The sequence below is a fragment of the Eptesicus fuscus genome, chromosome 9 (genome assembly GCF_027574615.1).
Source record: "Eptesicus fuscus isolate TK198812 chromosome 9, DD_ASM_mEF_20220401, whole genome shotgun sequence".
In the NCBI taxonomy this organism is placed as follows: Eukaryota; Metazoa; Chordata; class Mammalia; order Chiroptera; family Vespertilionidae; genus Eptesicus; species Eptesicus fuscus.
Window position 1 is genome coordinate 78298396 of NC_072481.1, and position 16735 is coordinate 78315130.

The 16735-nt window shown below is 41.2% G+C and overlaps 1 protein-coding gene across 3 annotated transcripts in view; it reads left to right on the forward strand.

The window, feature by feature from the left end:
- The window catches only part of KIF13A (kinesin family member 13A), a 202149-nt gene that overhangs the window by 100704 nt on the left and 84710 nt on the right, over window positions 1-16735 (forward strand). For all 3 annotated transcript variants that reach the window (XM_054721440.1, XM_054721441.1, XM_054721442.1), the window contains exon 4: window positions 7356-7416. In XM_054721440.1, coding sequence (XP_054577415.1) covers window positions 7356-7416 — 61 coding nt within the window. The remainder of the gene's footprint in view (window positions 1-7355; window positions 7417-16735) is intronic.

Sequence of the window (16735 nt, forward strand, 5' to 3'; positions counted from 1 at the left end):
AGTTCTCATAGAGTGCGGTTTCCCCCCCCCCCAGACCCTTTGATTCTGGATTTGGGAGCTAGGAGGTAGTGTGTTTTGCAGTGATGCTTTTGACACAGAACACAACGAACTGTAGCAACTCTACTCATGGCAATGTGGACCTTTTTTGGCTTTTCTCTTTTCTCTATTTGATTCAGCAAATACTGAGCACCTATGGACTGTATCTATATCTGTAGGGATAAAGAAATGAATTAGCACAGACCCTGGCTCAGAAAACCTCCCAGCTTGGTGAGAATATAAAGTACTTAGGATGTGCCTAGTACATAGTAAATACTCCATAGGTGATAGCTGTACTGTTAACTGGGGAGAGGAGCCCATGAGTAGATACTGTTAATACTGATAACAGTGGCTGCCTTACACCGAGTTACTATTATGCACCAAGCATTTATTAGTATACATTTTGTTTAAATTCCTACAGTCCTATTTTAATGTAAAATGTGCAGTTATTTAGGTAGAGTTATTAGAGAGATGGAGCCATCAACTAAAACTGCACAGAACAGGGGCATAAATGTGGAGAGGATGTTGAGGAAACACTGGAGAAGGTGACATTTAGGCAGTTATTAAAGAAAGATTTGTAGCTCACTGGGCAGGAAGTAAGGAGAGGGAGGAGATTTCAGGAAGGAGGGATTCCCTGGAAACTGACCACCTAAAAATTTTTTTTCAAAGTCAGCATATTAGAGAAATATGCTAAATAAGATTTCTAACTTAGTTCATAAGAATTCCTAAATGCTTATTTCATCTATTCATTATGGAGTCACTAGTATCTTAACACGTGTGGGAGATGGGGGACTTCTTAACGCATAGGACTGAGTAAAAAAAAAAAGAAAATCTACGTTTTCTTTTCTTCTTTTCCCTCCTGGACTTCCCATTGTGCTTAATACACCCAGAGGATTTCTTGGTGATTGGTGGAAGTTTTCAGAGTTGAAGAGATGGCTGACTCTTGACATATATATAAATAAATATGGGAGCTTTCTTCTATCTTCTTAGAAAAAGAGTGGGGACTCAATAAGCATACAAATAATGTCTGATCGGTGGTACCAGATGAAGTGAAAGGGAGAGGTTGACAAAGTACTGCTGTATTATCCACTCTACTAGAGGCCCAGTGCACAAAATTCATGCACGGGGTGGGGGGATCCCTCAGCCCAGCCTGTGCCCTCTCGCAATCCGGGACCCCTTGGGTAGGGTCCCTAGGCCTGGCCAGTGATCAGGGCCTATCGGGGCTTTCCTTTCCCTGTTTGCCAGCAGCTGGCCCCGCCCCCGCTGCTTCCACTGCTTGCCATCTGTGCGGCACTGCCCCCATCCCCCCACCACCAGTTGCCTCCCTTTGCAGGTGACAGGAGTGGGGTGCAATCACTTGGCTAGCCTGGGCCTCCCTCTACAGGGTGATCGCTGGCCAGCCCCGCACACCCGCCACAGTGTCGCTGGCCAGTGGCCTAGGCCTCCCTCTGTGGAGCAGTCGATCATGGGGCCCCCAGATGGATCACCCCCTCAGAGGGAGGCCCCGCCTACCCACTGCAGCACCGCTGGCCAGGTAGCCTGGGCCTCCCTCTTTGGGGCAATCAATCACGGGGCTCCAGGATCGATCGCCCAGCAGAGGGAAGCCCAGCCAACCCAGCTGGGGCTCCACAATCGCCTCTGCGGGGCGATCGTGGGGCGATGGCGCCCCCCCCCCCGCCGACCAATCGCATCACACCTGCCTTGGCTGGCCTGGCACCAGTGCGTATCATAGCGTGGTCATCCGGAAGGCATCTGGACGGTCATTCTGCTGTTCGGTTGTTCGGTCAATTTGCATATTAAGCTTTTATTATTATAGATTGCAGCGCTGCAGAGAATTCACACTCACCGTGTACATTCTAAGCAGCCATCCTATGTGAAAACACAGTTTTGCAAGATTAGTTAATTAAAAGGTAGTTCACCAAGAAGCTGCTTTAAAAAATACCTTCTCAGAGTATTTTAGTTTGGTGGAATTATGGACAGTAAAAACATTAGGAAAACCATGGTCTTGTCCTCTAAGCATTAGTAATGTTGCAGAACAAAGAGAACCTTTCTCTCTCTCTTCCTTTCTCTCTATCTCTCTCTCTCTCATACACAATCTAGTTAGACTGGTATGAAATTCAGAGTAATAAGCAGTGTCCTTAAGAAAGGTTTCATAAGGAGTGACATTTGAGATGACATTGAAAGATTTTAATAAGGACAAATTGAAAGGGAGTAGGCTTTGACTCACTTTGCAAAAAATCTGATGTTTATGTTCAGAAATATTTCTTTGCATAAAATTAAATTATCTAGAGGATAGATAAAATTATCACTTTCTGCCTGGAGAAGGGTTATGAGTGATATTAAATTGATTTTGGAAAAAAGTGTACTTTTTATTTTAAAAAATAATTGTTTATGTTTTGTCTTTTCAACTAGATCGTAAACAACTAGAGGACGAAAAAAACATGCCTAATACATATTTGAGTTTCCTAAATACCTAAAACAGAAAAGTGGCAAATAGGCATTTGTTGATTGCTTTCTGGATTAAGTGTTTTACAATTGGAGAATGTAGTAGAGAAAGCATACAAATAGAAAGAATGAAAGGAAACATACAGAGATAATGCCAGAGAAAGTACCTTTACATTTGGTTTTATGGATCAGGAAAATGACTAGCAAATCTCCTTTTTTTTTTTTAATCCTCACCGAGGATTCTTTTTCCACTGATTTCTGGAGAGAGTAAAAGGGAAGGGGGAGGAGAGACACATCGATTGGTTGCCTCCTGCACGTAACCTGCAACTGAGGTACATGCCCTTGACCAGGATTCAAACCCACGAACCGTTGGTCCACAGGCCAATGTTCTAATCACTGAGCCAAACATTTCTTAGAACATGTTGATATCTTCTGGTTCTTCAAGGAATGTAGAAGATTCTTCCTTTTTTTTTTTTTTTCAAAGTTGCAAATGGAATTTAGCTGAAATGCCAACAGAGATTGGACTTTTGGTTAAGGGTGGAGTTTGGCTATGCTGCGTCCTGCTCCCAAGTCCTGGAACTCCTTTGCCTCAGAATGCACATCACTCAACAGACTTATTAAAAACAACTGGTAGTAACTTCGCTAGCTGTTCAGTGGTTCACAAAGATGCAGACCTAACATTTTTAAGAGAGTGATGAAGGTGGAGCAGATGTGGACTGCAAGCTGCAGGGAATTAGATGCTGTTATGAATTTTACAAGTTGCAAATGAAGAGGAAGGAGTGGGATTCTGAGGAGGTGGAGTCACATTTTATTGAAAACAATGAAGACAATGGCTTTCAGATTTTAAAAACAACTAGAGAACATCTGTACTTTTGGCTCTTTTTCTAGTTGAAGGCACTTGAAAGGTATGGATGTCTTTACAAATAAATTTCTCACAGTGTTTATTGGCATTGATGAAATATGAGATTTACACTCAGTCTCCAAAATCCATTTATTTTTTTTACTCAGTCCTATGCGTTAAGAAGTCCCCCATCTCCCACACGCGTTAAGATACTAGTGACTCCATAATGAATAGATGAAATAAGCATTTAGGAATTCTTATGAACTAAGTTAGAAATCTTATTTAGCATATTTCTCTAATATGCTGACTTTGAAAAAAATTTTTTAGGTGGTCAGTTTCCAAGGAATCTCAAGAAAATAGTTTTGTTATCTCTTTTGAAATATCAATGGATTTTGTATTGGAAAACCAAAACTTCTGTAAAACCTAAGAAAATCATGTTCCCTTTTGTTATAGACCTTTTGTGATTAAATTTTAAGTAAATTTTGCCCATGGAAAGAAAGATAATATTTTGTAGATAGTTTATAATACTAACAAGATTTCAAGGAAAATGACTGGACAAAATGATAAGTAAATTATTTGAAATATCTTTGAAACTCTTTTAGTAACAGTCATAACTAACAACAGTCAAACAAATAATTGTTTTAATTTCTGTGCCAACTATATACATGATGTGGCCATACTTGTTCATCCACATGAAACATGGAATGACGGTATGGAAGAGGACCCCAGTGCTCATCTTGTGACCAAATCTGTGTTTAACCATTGATGGAACCAAGTTTCCCCAGAACATGCATCTGAAAGTAATGAAACACCTAAAATTATATCTTGCAGTTTGAACCTGTTTTTATTCAGAACAGTTCTCACATCCATTCTGTATTCTTGTCTGCATTCCAACTCCTTCTCCTGGTATTATGTTTTTTTTTTGTTTGTGGTTTTTTTTAAGATATATTTTATTGATTTTTCACAGAGAGGAAGGGAGAGGGATAGAGAGCTAGAAACATCGATGAGAGAGAAACATCGACCAGCTGCCTCCTGCACACCCCCCACCGGGGATGTGCCCGCAACCAATGTACATGCCCTTGACCGGAATCGAACCTGGGACCTTTCAGTCCGCAGACCGACGCTCTATCCACTGAGCCAAACCGGTTTCGGCGGCATTATGTTTTTTTTTATTGAAGAGATGCTACGTACAGCAGTTGTTCTGTATGAGGTACTCACCCAGACATTATGAAGTGCGTGAGCCGAAGTCCCCTGATGGCTTCACCTTTAGAGTGGAGGTGAGACCACACTGAACAACACGTGGCCTAGTGCCACGGGAGCTGCAGCGTGCTGTCGAAGTCCATAGAGGGGATGATCACTTATGGCATGCATTAAAACAAATTATAACAATTTTTCTATTCACTTGCTTTAGGGAAACCCCTCCAATTTCTGGGCTTCAGCTTTTTTACTGGTAAATGTTTAGTAAAATGGTAACCATGACTGGTTTGAGGGATGAGCATTCTAAAAACACCTGTGATCAAAGGCTTTGAAATCTTAGACATAATTCAGTTCAGGGATAGGCTGATATTCGACAAGCAGAGAACAGTTGGATCTATCAGTACTGTCAGTCCCTTTTCTCTGCAGTTTTAACATTTTCTGAATATTAGGGGACAAACACTTAAAATAAAAATTTTTATCTTTCTATGAGCAAAAGCAGCCTTAAACTATTAATTGTTTGTTAGGAATGGATGGTGGAACAGAATTTTGGAATGATTATTAATTGAGAGGTAGACCCTGAAGATTTGGAGTGGATTTCATTTTATTTCAAGGGGTGTCACTGTGAATGTAAATCTCTAGCAGAATAGCAAACTGAAAAAATAAGTTTTAGGTAGGTGTGAAAATGAATAGGAGATAAATTGTTACTTCATTTATATAGCAACTACTAAGAGGAATTCATTGAGACTCTAGAAGAAAACAATAAAATACACAAAAATTGGGGAAAAGCCTCTATTGGTCATTTAAAGTAAGGAGAATTGACTTGGGTCAAAAGGAAAGGAAAATGCCCTGGGAATGAACAGTACGTGGTATAAGATGCCATTCAAAGGAGGTTGTGGAGTCTCCTTTTCTGGAAATGTTTAAAAGTAAGACAGATCTTCATCTCTCAGGAAAAGTGTTGAAGCTCAGCCCTGCCAGAGGCAGGGTGATTAACTGGATTATGCCTGTGTGGTCTCTGGAGTCATTGCAACAGCCTCTGAATGCAATAAATATTCCACACTCTGTCGGCTGAGACTATTGTTTCATAGCTGTTCATTCTAGCCTTGTTTATTGTAAGGCCAGAGTGAATGTTTGTATAAGTAACAAAGCTGAATTTGGACTTGAGATTGATGATGTAAGTTGTGTGCCTACCTGAATCCGTTTTAAAAGCACTGAAGTATATATAGTGCTGAAACTATTCAGAGCATAGCTTAATCTTTTGACGGATGGAGAAAGTACCTGCTTTCATGTCAGGTCTCATTGTCATTAATCATTCAATAAATAATCATAAATAATTACTTTGAACACTGAAGTATACAAATAGGAATCAGGTCTGGTTCCTGCTTTCAAGGGACTTAGTCTACCAGTGGGTTTGAAACGTATGCAGAGATAATATACACGATAAGTGAAAAATAGAATAATTGGGGTAGGTGTCACAAAAAGGATTAAATGGTGTTGTGAGAGTTCAGAGAAGAGACAGCTAATTCCTTTGAATTAAACCAAGAAATGCTTCCTGGAAGAAAAATACATTGAATTGGGCTGTACGGAGTATGAAGCATTTTGAAGGGTGGAAATGAAGAGAATACCAACTGGGATGGGATTGTAGCACCAAGGTGCTGACCAGCTCAGCTGAAGCGTGAAGAAGTTGGGGGACTTGGGCTGGAAAGGCCTCATTGTGACCAGTCTCAAATGCCAGGTCAAAGAGCCTGAGTTCTGTTTGCTCAGAGCTTGAGATCCCTTGGAAATGATTAATCATTAAAGGGTCCCTGTCTGTGAAAGTTTTATAATTTGCTATTTGGACTACATGGAAAAAAGGCTGTAAAAGGGAACCCAGGAAAAAGTGGCTGCTGAGGCATCTGGGCCAGAGTTAGCTAAGGTAGGATATAGAGAAATACTAGTTTCAAGGCATGTTAACAGGTGTTACTCAAGAAAGGGTCTCCTCACCAAAATTAATTGGAGAAATAAAAAGTTAAACAATTAAATGGATGTATTTGCTGGAGGGCTTTTCAAAGCCTTTAATATTGAGAATCTCAAATTAGGGCAAAATGTACACAATTTCTAACATGATTTAATCTTTTTTATGGACTATCTCAAGAAACTACTGTTGTTTGGGCCACATTTTAGGGAATGTTGCCCTATGCATTTAATGATGATGGCCGGAACATGGGTGGTGGTCATATACATGGAAAACAGTGATTGGATGAGGGACTTAGGCAGGCAGCATCTGCCGTCCTGATAACACAGTAGGCACTCAGTAACTATATAGAAAATGAATGCATGCAAGAGTGAATTACTGATTTCTTAGCACTGGGTCCAAGATTGCATGCTGAAACAAGAGGGAATGGTGTCCAAGATGGCAGCGTGGAGAGTTTTGAGCCTTGGCTATGCTGGAAATAGTAGCGTCATGGAAAGTTAGAGGAATTGCTTTAAGTGAAAGTTGATCACTTTAGTGTTTCTTGAGACGCTCTGGGAGATCCAGCCGGAGGGTTACAGCAGATGCTGGAACTGTTGACTTGGAGAGAAGTCATTGTTTTTTCTCACTGAATGTATCATTTTTTAAAATGTTGGTTAAGATGTATGCTGGTTTGAATTATGGATAAATAGCAATTTTCATATATAACTTAGTCTAATACAAGAAGATAATCATCAGTTTAGTCTAAATCTTCAGGGTTAACAAAGCATCAAACCTGTGGTGACAGTAGCAGGCATTCTCATCTTCATCAGTGAGCTGTTTTTGCAGTCTGATTTATTCATAGAAGTTAATTAATTTTTAAGTTTAATATTTTGTTCTTTTATTCAGGTATTTGCCTTTGATTATTGCTTTTGGTCCATGGATGAATCTAACACCGCAAAGTATGCTGGTAAGTTGGCTCTCTTTGTGCAGCTGATGGTTGGGCCTCTGGCCTCTTTTTCCATTACACCTATTTTCTTTAATTATTCTGCAGTTCTGTTTTCCCCATAAAATTCGCAGTCATTCTTTCCAATCTAGTGCATGGTCTTGGAAGTCAGTCAATAGATTTGATTTCAGGATTTGACTCAACCGCTCCTTGCTGAAAAGTCATGGACAGGTGTTGTTGTTTTTAGCCTGTAAAGGGAATATTAGTATCTTCAGAGCTGCTCCAAAGGATAGAGATAATGGGGGAACCATCTCAAGTCGTAAATGGTAGCTGTTGTGATTGTCACATAAGAAGAGGTTTAAAGTGCCACGCCTTTCCCTGTTGTAACTTTCAGCCAATGCACAGCTCCGGTTAATCAAAGCACAGGAGCCATTGGTTTCCAGGACTCCCATGCGTCCTGAGTGTTCTGAAGCAGCCCGTGGTGATATGAGCTAAACACACCTTCCTCAGGGAAACATTGCCTCCTAGCTCCACATTTTGCTAGTGGTTTATCATGAGGCATTTTATCCCTATTCTGTCAGACATAAATGACTGCTAATTTTATTATTTGTGATCATATGTGAATCTTAGCCTTTCCCAGAAGTTTATCACAATTGCTTCAGCTTAAGAGCGAAGCATTTGGTTTAGTGAAGAGAGTCTAATTCCTTCCCTTCCAATTGGGTCCGCCTTTCCTGGATATCTATATAATAAAAGCCTAAGCAGCCATTATGGCAGAACAACCAGAATGACAGGTTGCTATGATGCGCACTGACCACCAGGGGGCAGACGCTTAACACAGGAGCTGCCCCCTGGTGGTCAGTGCGCTCCCAGCCAGAAGCCAAGCTCACAGCTGGCGAGCGCAGCGGCGGTGGTGGGAGCCTTTCCTGCCTCCACAGCAGCACGAAGAAGGAGCAGTGAGCCGAGCGATAAGGAACAGCGAGCAGGCGGGTGGTAAGGAGCGAGGGCTCCCGGACTGCAAGAGGGCGCAGGCTGGGCTGAGGGACACTCCCCCCTCCCCCAGTGCATGAATTTCATGCACCGGTCCTCTAATATGGTCATAGTGAGTGTTTTCTCCTCATTTCTACTTATAAGACTACTAGTAGCCCAGCGCACGAATCCGTGCGTGAGTAGCTAGCTGCCACTTTTCTCGTGGGGCCGCTGGGCCCACCGCAGCTCATATCTCTCCACCCTCCTGTAGCTCTCCGCCCACTGCCCCGCCCTCCTATAGCTCTCCACCCACTGCCCCGCCCTCCTGTAGCTCTCCACCCACTGCCCCGCCCTCCTGTAGCTCTCCTCTTGGAGCTTGCTGCCCCGCCCTCCTGCTGTTTGGTTGTTACACTTCACAGTGTAAACGACCATTTGCATATTACCTCCTTATTATATAGGATCAGCTGACTGACTTTTCCATTTACTTAAAAGAAAAATCGAGGAAAGGATTGAGAGGATGTAGGCTTTAGAGAATGAAAGGAAGTGACTTGCTTGTAAGGAATTTTATTGACAGCCTTTTCCTTGCCACCTAAAGCAAATTATTTGATATGTGTATATTTTTCAAAAGTTAACAATCTTGAACTAGGAAAATTCCTTCTGCTATTCACATTGGGTAAATTGGTCTTTCTTTTCAAGCATCAGTTTTGCAATGTCAGCTGTGTATTTTATTAATGTGAATGAATAGTCCTTAATGTTGGTTATAATTAATGTGTTTTTTTATTGGGACTTTAGATAATAATTCCATGGAGTCTGTGTCCCTAAAACCTATATAATTTTATTAATCAATGTCACCCCAATAAATTAAATTTAAAGATAAAGTAATGAATTAAATAAATAAATAAATTCTACAGAGTCTGGAGCAGTCTGCCTTGACTGTTAGCACTGTGTGTATTTTTGTGCTGGGTGTGTGCTTTTGGATATAAATAACCAACAAAAGTAAAACATTTCCTACTGTAACAGAAACAAATGAGGACAAATGCTATGGCTATACAAAGCCCAGTCTCATCCTGTTGCATTGATGTGATTCAGGATACAGCTAGATACATCTTTCTAAATTAGAATTCTTCTCATTCAACTCTCAAATACTTTCAAGAACTGCTCATCACTTATAGATTTAAACTGTACTTCTTGGATGGCATTTAAGGTCCTTTATTAGATAGCCCCAGTCTACCCTCCCCTCCCTCTGCTCCATGACTCCCTACCACCCATTCTGTACTCCAGCCCAGTGTTTTTGTTTGTTCCTCTGATATAACCCAGGAAGCCAGAATAGTTCCCCAAGTATTCATGAATCCCCTGCTGTGTGTGCAGCCTAGGAAGCCTTTGAGAAATTAAAAACTAAGTTGGAAAGCAAAAGAATGCATAACAAACAACAGTAAACATTTTTTACATAATATTTAAACCCTAAATTTTACAAGTTTTAAGTGCTATGGAAAAACCCGGGAGAAGCAACATCTGGCAAGAGTACAATTGCCGGAGAAGGCATCCTAGAGGAGGTGGGGCTGGAACTGGACAGAGACGCTTAGCATAGGGTTAGCCCAAGGGTAGCATAGAGGGCATCCAGGTCGGAGGAAGCAGCGTGCTATCAAGGACAGCACATGGACTCAGAGGTCACACCTGGGTTTAAGACTCAGGACGCCTGCTTTGGTTCTCTTAGACAATTTAAACTCTCTGAGATACAGTTTCTTTTTTGTAAAATGGGAAACATGGAAACGATAGTTCCTATCTCATATGCTATTACAAGGGTTAAATAGGAAACTTGACATGCTGATTCAGGGAGGGTGTCCATAAACAGTACATCATTTGTCTTATCCATAAGTGAAGATGCAGACGTGGGAGAGAGCCTGGTGTATAGACTCATCTGAGCAGAAGGTGCATCTTGGGGGAAGCAGTGGGAGATCCATTTGTACATACTGAGTGAAGCCAAATAATAGGGAATTTTAAAAGCTAGACTAAGAAATTTAGACTGATATGGTAAAAAGAAAAAGGGGGTGGGGACTTTTGGAGTGATGTGATTAAAATAATGCCTAAGGAAGATTGTTTTTTTCCATATCTCCTAGAATCACATCATTATTGCCCAGAGAGGCCATTCTAGCCTTGTGCAATAATCATTCATGTCCTTGAATATAGGACAAACTATTTTTTAATATATTTTTATTGATTTCAGAGAGGAAGGGAGAGGGAAAGAAAGATAGAAATATCAATGATGAGAGAGAATCATTGATCAGCTGCCTCCTGCACGCCAAGCCCACAACCCCGGCATGTGCCCTTGACTGGAATCGAATCCGGAATCGAATCTGGGACCTTTCAGTCCACAGTGCTCTACCCACTGAGCCAAACTGGCTAGGGCAGGACAAACTTTTTTAAATTAAAAATAACTTTATTAAGTACAGATCATAAAATTCAAGTATGAAACTTAAGATTTCTGTACCTCTTCATTATAAATAGTATGTTCAGAAATATATTTAAAGATAAAACTGATTTTTAAATATACTGATAGCCTAAAATTTACTAAATTTTAGTTTGTATGATCACATCAAATACTGTGTTCCATTTAGCCCTGAAATAGGATTCTCTAGGCTGATAGAGCAATGTCTACTTACAAAATTGTGGGTGAAAATTTCTTTTTCTTTAGATACTGTGACTGCCTTAGCAGAAAGTAAAATCTTGCTTGCTATCCTCTCAGGTTTGTTTGCATTCTTTGTACTCTGCTTAGTAAATATGTTACTAGTAGATTAGTTGATGGGTAATTTGATTTCCTTTATCTTCATTAAAAAATAGCAATTCCTTCTTAATTGTGAATGGAAACATTAAGATATAAGCATTTATTCTCTGATGGGAAATAGAGGAAATGGAGAAGGGGAAGCATGTGTGTTTTAAAACCAACCTACTTGTCAGGATCAATGAATAATGGCATCATTGATACTGAATCAGAGCTTGTAAGGCAGCTCTCAAAACTTGGGGCGGGGGGCAGAAAGAGCAGAGGGGGAGAGAGAGAAATGTAAGTGCATGGATTAAAGGAACAAAAAGAAAAAGGGACTCTAAATTTCATGTGGTGTGTAAAATGTTCAGTTCTTAATTATGTTTATGTTATGCTATTCATTAAGAGCTATAGCAAGAACTTCTTTCAGGCTTTCTGATTTAGAAATACTTAGTTCTACAATATGTGTAATGGCATTGCAGTGGGTTGGAGTCATTGAATGCTGTGGGCTCAGACTACATGGGTTCAAATTATGGCTTCACCACCTTCTATCAGTGTAAGGTCAGGTGAGTTACTAATCTCAGTTTGCTTCTGTTTCTTCATATTCTATATAATAAAACCTAATACGCAAATCGACCAAACGGCATAATGACCGGTGGAAGACCAGTAGCTATGACATGCACTGACCACCAGGGGGCAGACATTCAATGCAGGAGCTGCCCCCTGGTGGTCAGTGCACTCCCAGAGGGGGAGCGTCACTCAGCCAGAAGCCGGGCTCACAGCTGGCAAGCACAGCGGCAGTAGCAGGAGCCTCTCCCACCTCTGCTGCAGGTAGGCAGTAAGGAGTAAGGGGTCCCAGACTGCGAGAGCCCCGGACTGCGGGAGAAATGTCTAACTGCCGGCTTAGGCCCGATCCCCAGGGGGACCAGGCTTAAGCCAGCAGGTGGACATCCCCCAAGGGATCCTGGACTGTGAGAGGGCGCAGGCCAGGCTGAGGAAACCCCCCCCCCCACCCCCCAGTGCACGATTTTGTGCACCAGGCCTCTAGTGTTAAATAAAGATAGTAATAGTTCTGACTTTAGGACTAAATGACCTGTTCATGTGAAGTTTTTAAGCCAGTACTTGGCACATAGGGAAAACTCACATAGTATTTATTATCTTTATTATTGTCACAATGTAGCTGGAGTAAGGGTAGTAGCATCTTTGGAAAGAAAATACATTGTACTAGTGTTTACAAGACCTGGTTTTGCCACAAGCTATAAACTTTGGGGATCTGTTTCCTCATCTGTGAAAGGAGGAGACATGGGCTAGACCAATGATTTTCAACCTTTTTCATCTCATGGCACATAAACTACTAAAATTCTGTGGCATCAAAAAATATATTTTTTGTCAATCTGACAAAAAAAATAGGTATAATTTTGATTCATTTACACCAGACGGCCATTGTTGTGTTGACTGCTGTCATTTTTTTATTTGACAATCTAAGGGAAAAGAGGTGCCCCGATGAAATATTCAGGTATTACATGTTTTACAAATTCTTGCAGCATACTGGTTGAAAAATCCCTGGCCTAGACTGATTTCAGATTTCCTCCAGCTCTCTGATAAAACATGAATTAGACATTTTATGTTGGCCAAACAGCTGTTGAAGTGGACTTTTCAGAGGCAAATCAAAGGCTTGTTTGTTAAGCCATTTGAATTACACTGAATCATGCTTTGAGACATTTTACATTTTAACTATATTATTTCTTCTTGTTTTGCCTTTCGGTTACCTAGTCATAATAATGCTTGCCTAGCACATAATTCTGAGTCTTTAAAGCAAAAATCCTTGTGCCGGGGCTAAGAAAAAACAGAAGTAACCTGCAGAATTAGGCACCCAAAGCATGGCATTTCTCATAAACCCACAGCCTCCCCCTGCAACCCTACATGCACATAGATACACATTCAGGATTACAAAATTATTATATTGTAGCCCTGGCTGGTGTGGCTCAGTTGGTTGAGCATTGTTCCATTCACCAAAAGGTCACTGGTTCAATTCCCAGTCAGGGCACATGCCTGGGTTGCAGGCTCAATCCCTGGTAGGGGGCAGGCAGGAAGCAGCCAATCAGTGTTTCCCTCTTACATCAATGTTTCTCTCTCTCCCTCTCTCCCTCTCCCTTCTTCTTTCTGTGAAATCAATAAAAACATGTCTTTTAAAAATTATTATGTTAGAATAAATATTGTTAAACTTGAGGGCATCATAACAGATAATAGGTCTTTGTAAATGTTTGAATCACTACTGATGGGAATTAAGGCTTCTCACCAATAAAAGAACATGTCTTCTCACTGCCTAAAATCTGTCATGTTGTTCAATAGCAGTGATTTCCAGTAACCTTTTGTCAGTTTCTTTCTTATAGGGGAATATTTTTCATAAACATATACATGTATAAACCTTCATGCCAAAAATAAAACTCAGTCTGGTGTGGTATATCTGAGGATCAATGCGGGCATGAATATTTCCTGGCCTGAGAGAGTCTAAACTATTGACTTAGAAATTATATAACAATTATTTCCATATGGTATGTTGCTCAAATTCGCTGAAGCCATGTGTTTTCAGGCATAGTTAATGCCCTGCAGTTCAGGAGAAAGGTGGTACTCCTGCTAGCGTTGCTGTGTCCTGTGAGGGGACAGCTGAGCGCCTCCCAACCTGGGCCGTTGCTGTGGGGAGAGCAGCCGTGTTTGATTCTGTTCCCATTATGGCAGATTTTATGTGCTCAGAGGTAGAAATGGTTTCTGTGTCACATTGTTTAACTGTGCATCAAAATTTACATTCTAAAAATGTTTAACCATGTATCATCTGAATTCTAAAAGCTGACAGCAGCTAAAATAGAACTAATGTTTTTAGCTGAGCTCCAAAATAGTTGTTTTAGCATACTGTATTGATGTTTTTACTGTTAAAGTATATATGAAGTGCTCAGCAAGTGCTATGCACAGAGTAAATACTCAGTAATCATTGGTGGTTAGGTTTATCAAAATCGTAGTTATGAGAAGCTATGGTGGTTGACCGTTTAAAAAGTTTGTTCAAGTAGATTCATTATAAATGGTGCATGCCACCTTAAAATACACTTATGAAACAATCTATAGTAATTGCAAAATCCTTCTTGATTTTTCTCTTTTGTCGTCTTCTACAAGTTGTCACACCTAATTCGGCAGTTCTTTTTAGTGACTCATCTTTCCCAAGTTGTTCCTAAGCATTCAACTTAGTTTTCTTAGAATTAGCAACTTTTTGCATTTGTTAATTAAATTATATAATTACAGAGAAGTACTACTGACATAAACCAGTTTAGGAGCTAACACAACTGGCCTTCTGTAAGAACGTAACTCAGCTGGTGGAGTCCAGAGAGCAGTCTCGCAGCTGGGCAATTTCACATGCAGTGGGCATGCTCCAGTGTTTTCTGCAGGTGGAAGAGAGAATGCTGGTTAATTCAGAGAAATGAATAAGTGAAGGTCAGTTAAGTAAAGTTCTCTGAAATACATGAGCTAAGTTAATATTGTAGTTTTTTTTAAAGCATGTGTATATGTGTCTCTATTTTTAAGCCCACTTGTCCACGTAAGAAACGTCCAGATCTTTAGAGAATTTTTGTGAGTTTATTTGAGCCAAACTGACTACAACTGCCAAGAAGCAAAATCTAAACAGTTTGAAAATGTTTCTGGCAATGGCAGTTTTGCAGCTCGTTTTATACATTGGAATCAAAGGAGAAGACATAACGGAGGTTACATGAAATCCATTGGTAATAGGTTAGGGAGGTGGGAGAAAGCAAAGTGGGGAGATCTCTGGGATTGGGTGAAAAGTAAGCCTGTTTGGCTCAGTGAATAGAGCATCGGCCTGCGGACTGAAAGGTCCCAGGTTCGGTTCCGGTCAAGGGCACGTACCTTGGTTGCGGGCACATACCCAGTGGGGGGCGTGCAGGAGGCAGCTGATCGATGTTTCTCTCTCATCGATGTTTCTAACTATCTCTCCCTTTCTCTCTGTAAAAAATCAATAAAAATTATATATTAAAAAAAAAAAAGTAAGCCTGAGACACAGACTTCCTTTACATTGGTGGGTAGAGGATAGTTAGTAATGGTCATCTCCAGCACATAGAGATGGTGTGTGGGGAACACGTTAACAATGAGGGGCTCTGTGGTCTCCAGCTCTGGTGCCAGGTTGTACTCTGAGGGGTCCAGAAAAAGGGGATTACTCTGACATTTCAAAGGTATATTATCTTGGATGCAAAAGGACTATAGAGCCCTAGCCAGGTTGGTTCAGTGGATAGAGTGTCAGCCTGTGGACTGAAGGGTCCCAGGTTCGATTCAAGTTAAGGGCACATGCATGGGTTGAGGCTTGATCCCCATTGTGGGGTGTGCAGGAGGTAGCTGATCAATGATTCTCTCTTTCTCTCTCTCCCTCTCCCTTCCTCTCTAAAATCAATAAAAATATATTTTTTTAAAAAAGAAGAAATGATCACTTCGTTAAAAAAAAAAAAAAGACAATGGACAGGCTACTTAGGTAAAGACTGGCCTTTGTTAAGGAAGCCACAGGCCAAGGTTGTGACTAACCACCATGACTCACTTTTAGTGAGAAGTTTTTATGTTCAGACTATCCTATATGGTTACTTTTTTAAGGGCCCCTCATATAGGCTTCCCCTGAGCTTGTCAGGTTTAGTATGTGACCCCTTTTTCATCCACACACCCACCTTCTTCCACATTTCCTTTCTTTGTATATATTCCTTAGAATAATATTTATTGGCCCCCAGAGACATCATGTAACTTAAGTATATTTAGAGGGGAACATAGTTCTGAGCAGCAGGATCCTAGCACTGTGCACATCTCTATACCTGCAGCAGGTCATTTTGCAACACCCCGTTGAGTAGAAACTTTATTGTCCTCATTTTATAGATGAGGAAACTGAGGTTCAGAGCCCCTGCTACCTGTGAGCGAGCTGAACGCAGTGGCAAGCATAGATTTTGGTCAATGACAGTGATGCGTGAAGACTAGAGATTCTACCGCAATCCCAGGCTCTCTTCTCTTCTCTCTGATCCCAGGAGAGGCTGTGTTCAGCAAATCAGATAGACGTGCTCTGACTTGGAACCTAGCCAGGAACAATACTGAAAGCATTCTCCCTCCTGTCAGAAGTGCTCTAAGAGTCCTAAATGCCTGTGTTTGGTTTGGGCTTTGTCTTAGCCTCCCCTCAAGTGCGGTAAATATTGGGCACCCCACGGTCCAGAGGAGATGTCGAGTCAAGCCTGCTTCTATATCAGAGACAGACAGTGTGAAACACTGTTGATCAGGTAGAAATGAAGAACATTGGCTGTTTCCACAGTTGTTTTATGTGAAAATACCCTCCTGAATAACCCCACAACCTTTCTATTACACAATCCTCACAGGTAAGGTGGTTTATTTCTTTCTTTCATCCCGGGTACCCCCAGCCCCGATGAGTCAGCCACTTCATCTGGCAACAGAAAAGGCGCCAAGCTTCAGTGCCAACTCCTGACTATCCCAGCGCTGTCACTGGGGTGGAAACATCCGTCTGGGTGAGTCACCCAGGCCGTGCCGCAAGTCAGACTCCCAGGGACTGCAATGCTGATCGCTCTTGGATGCCAC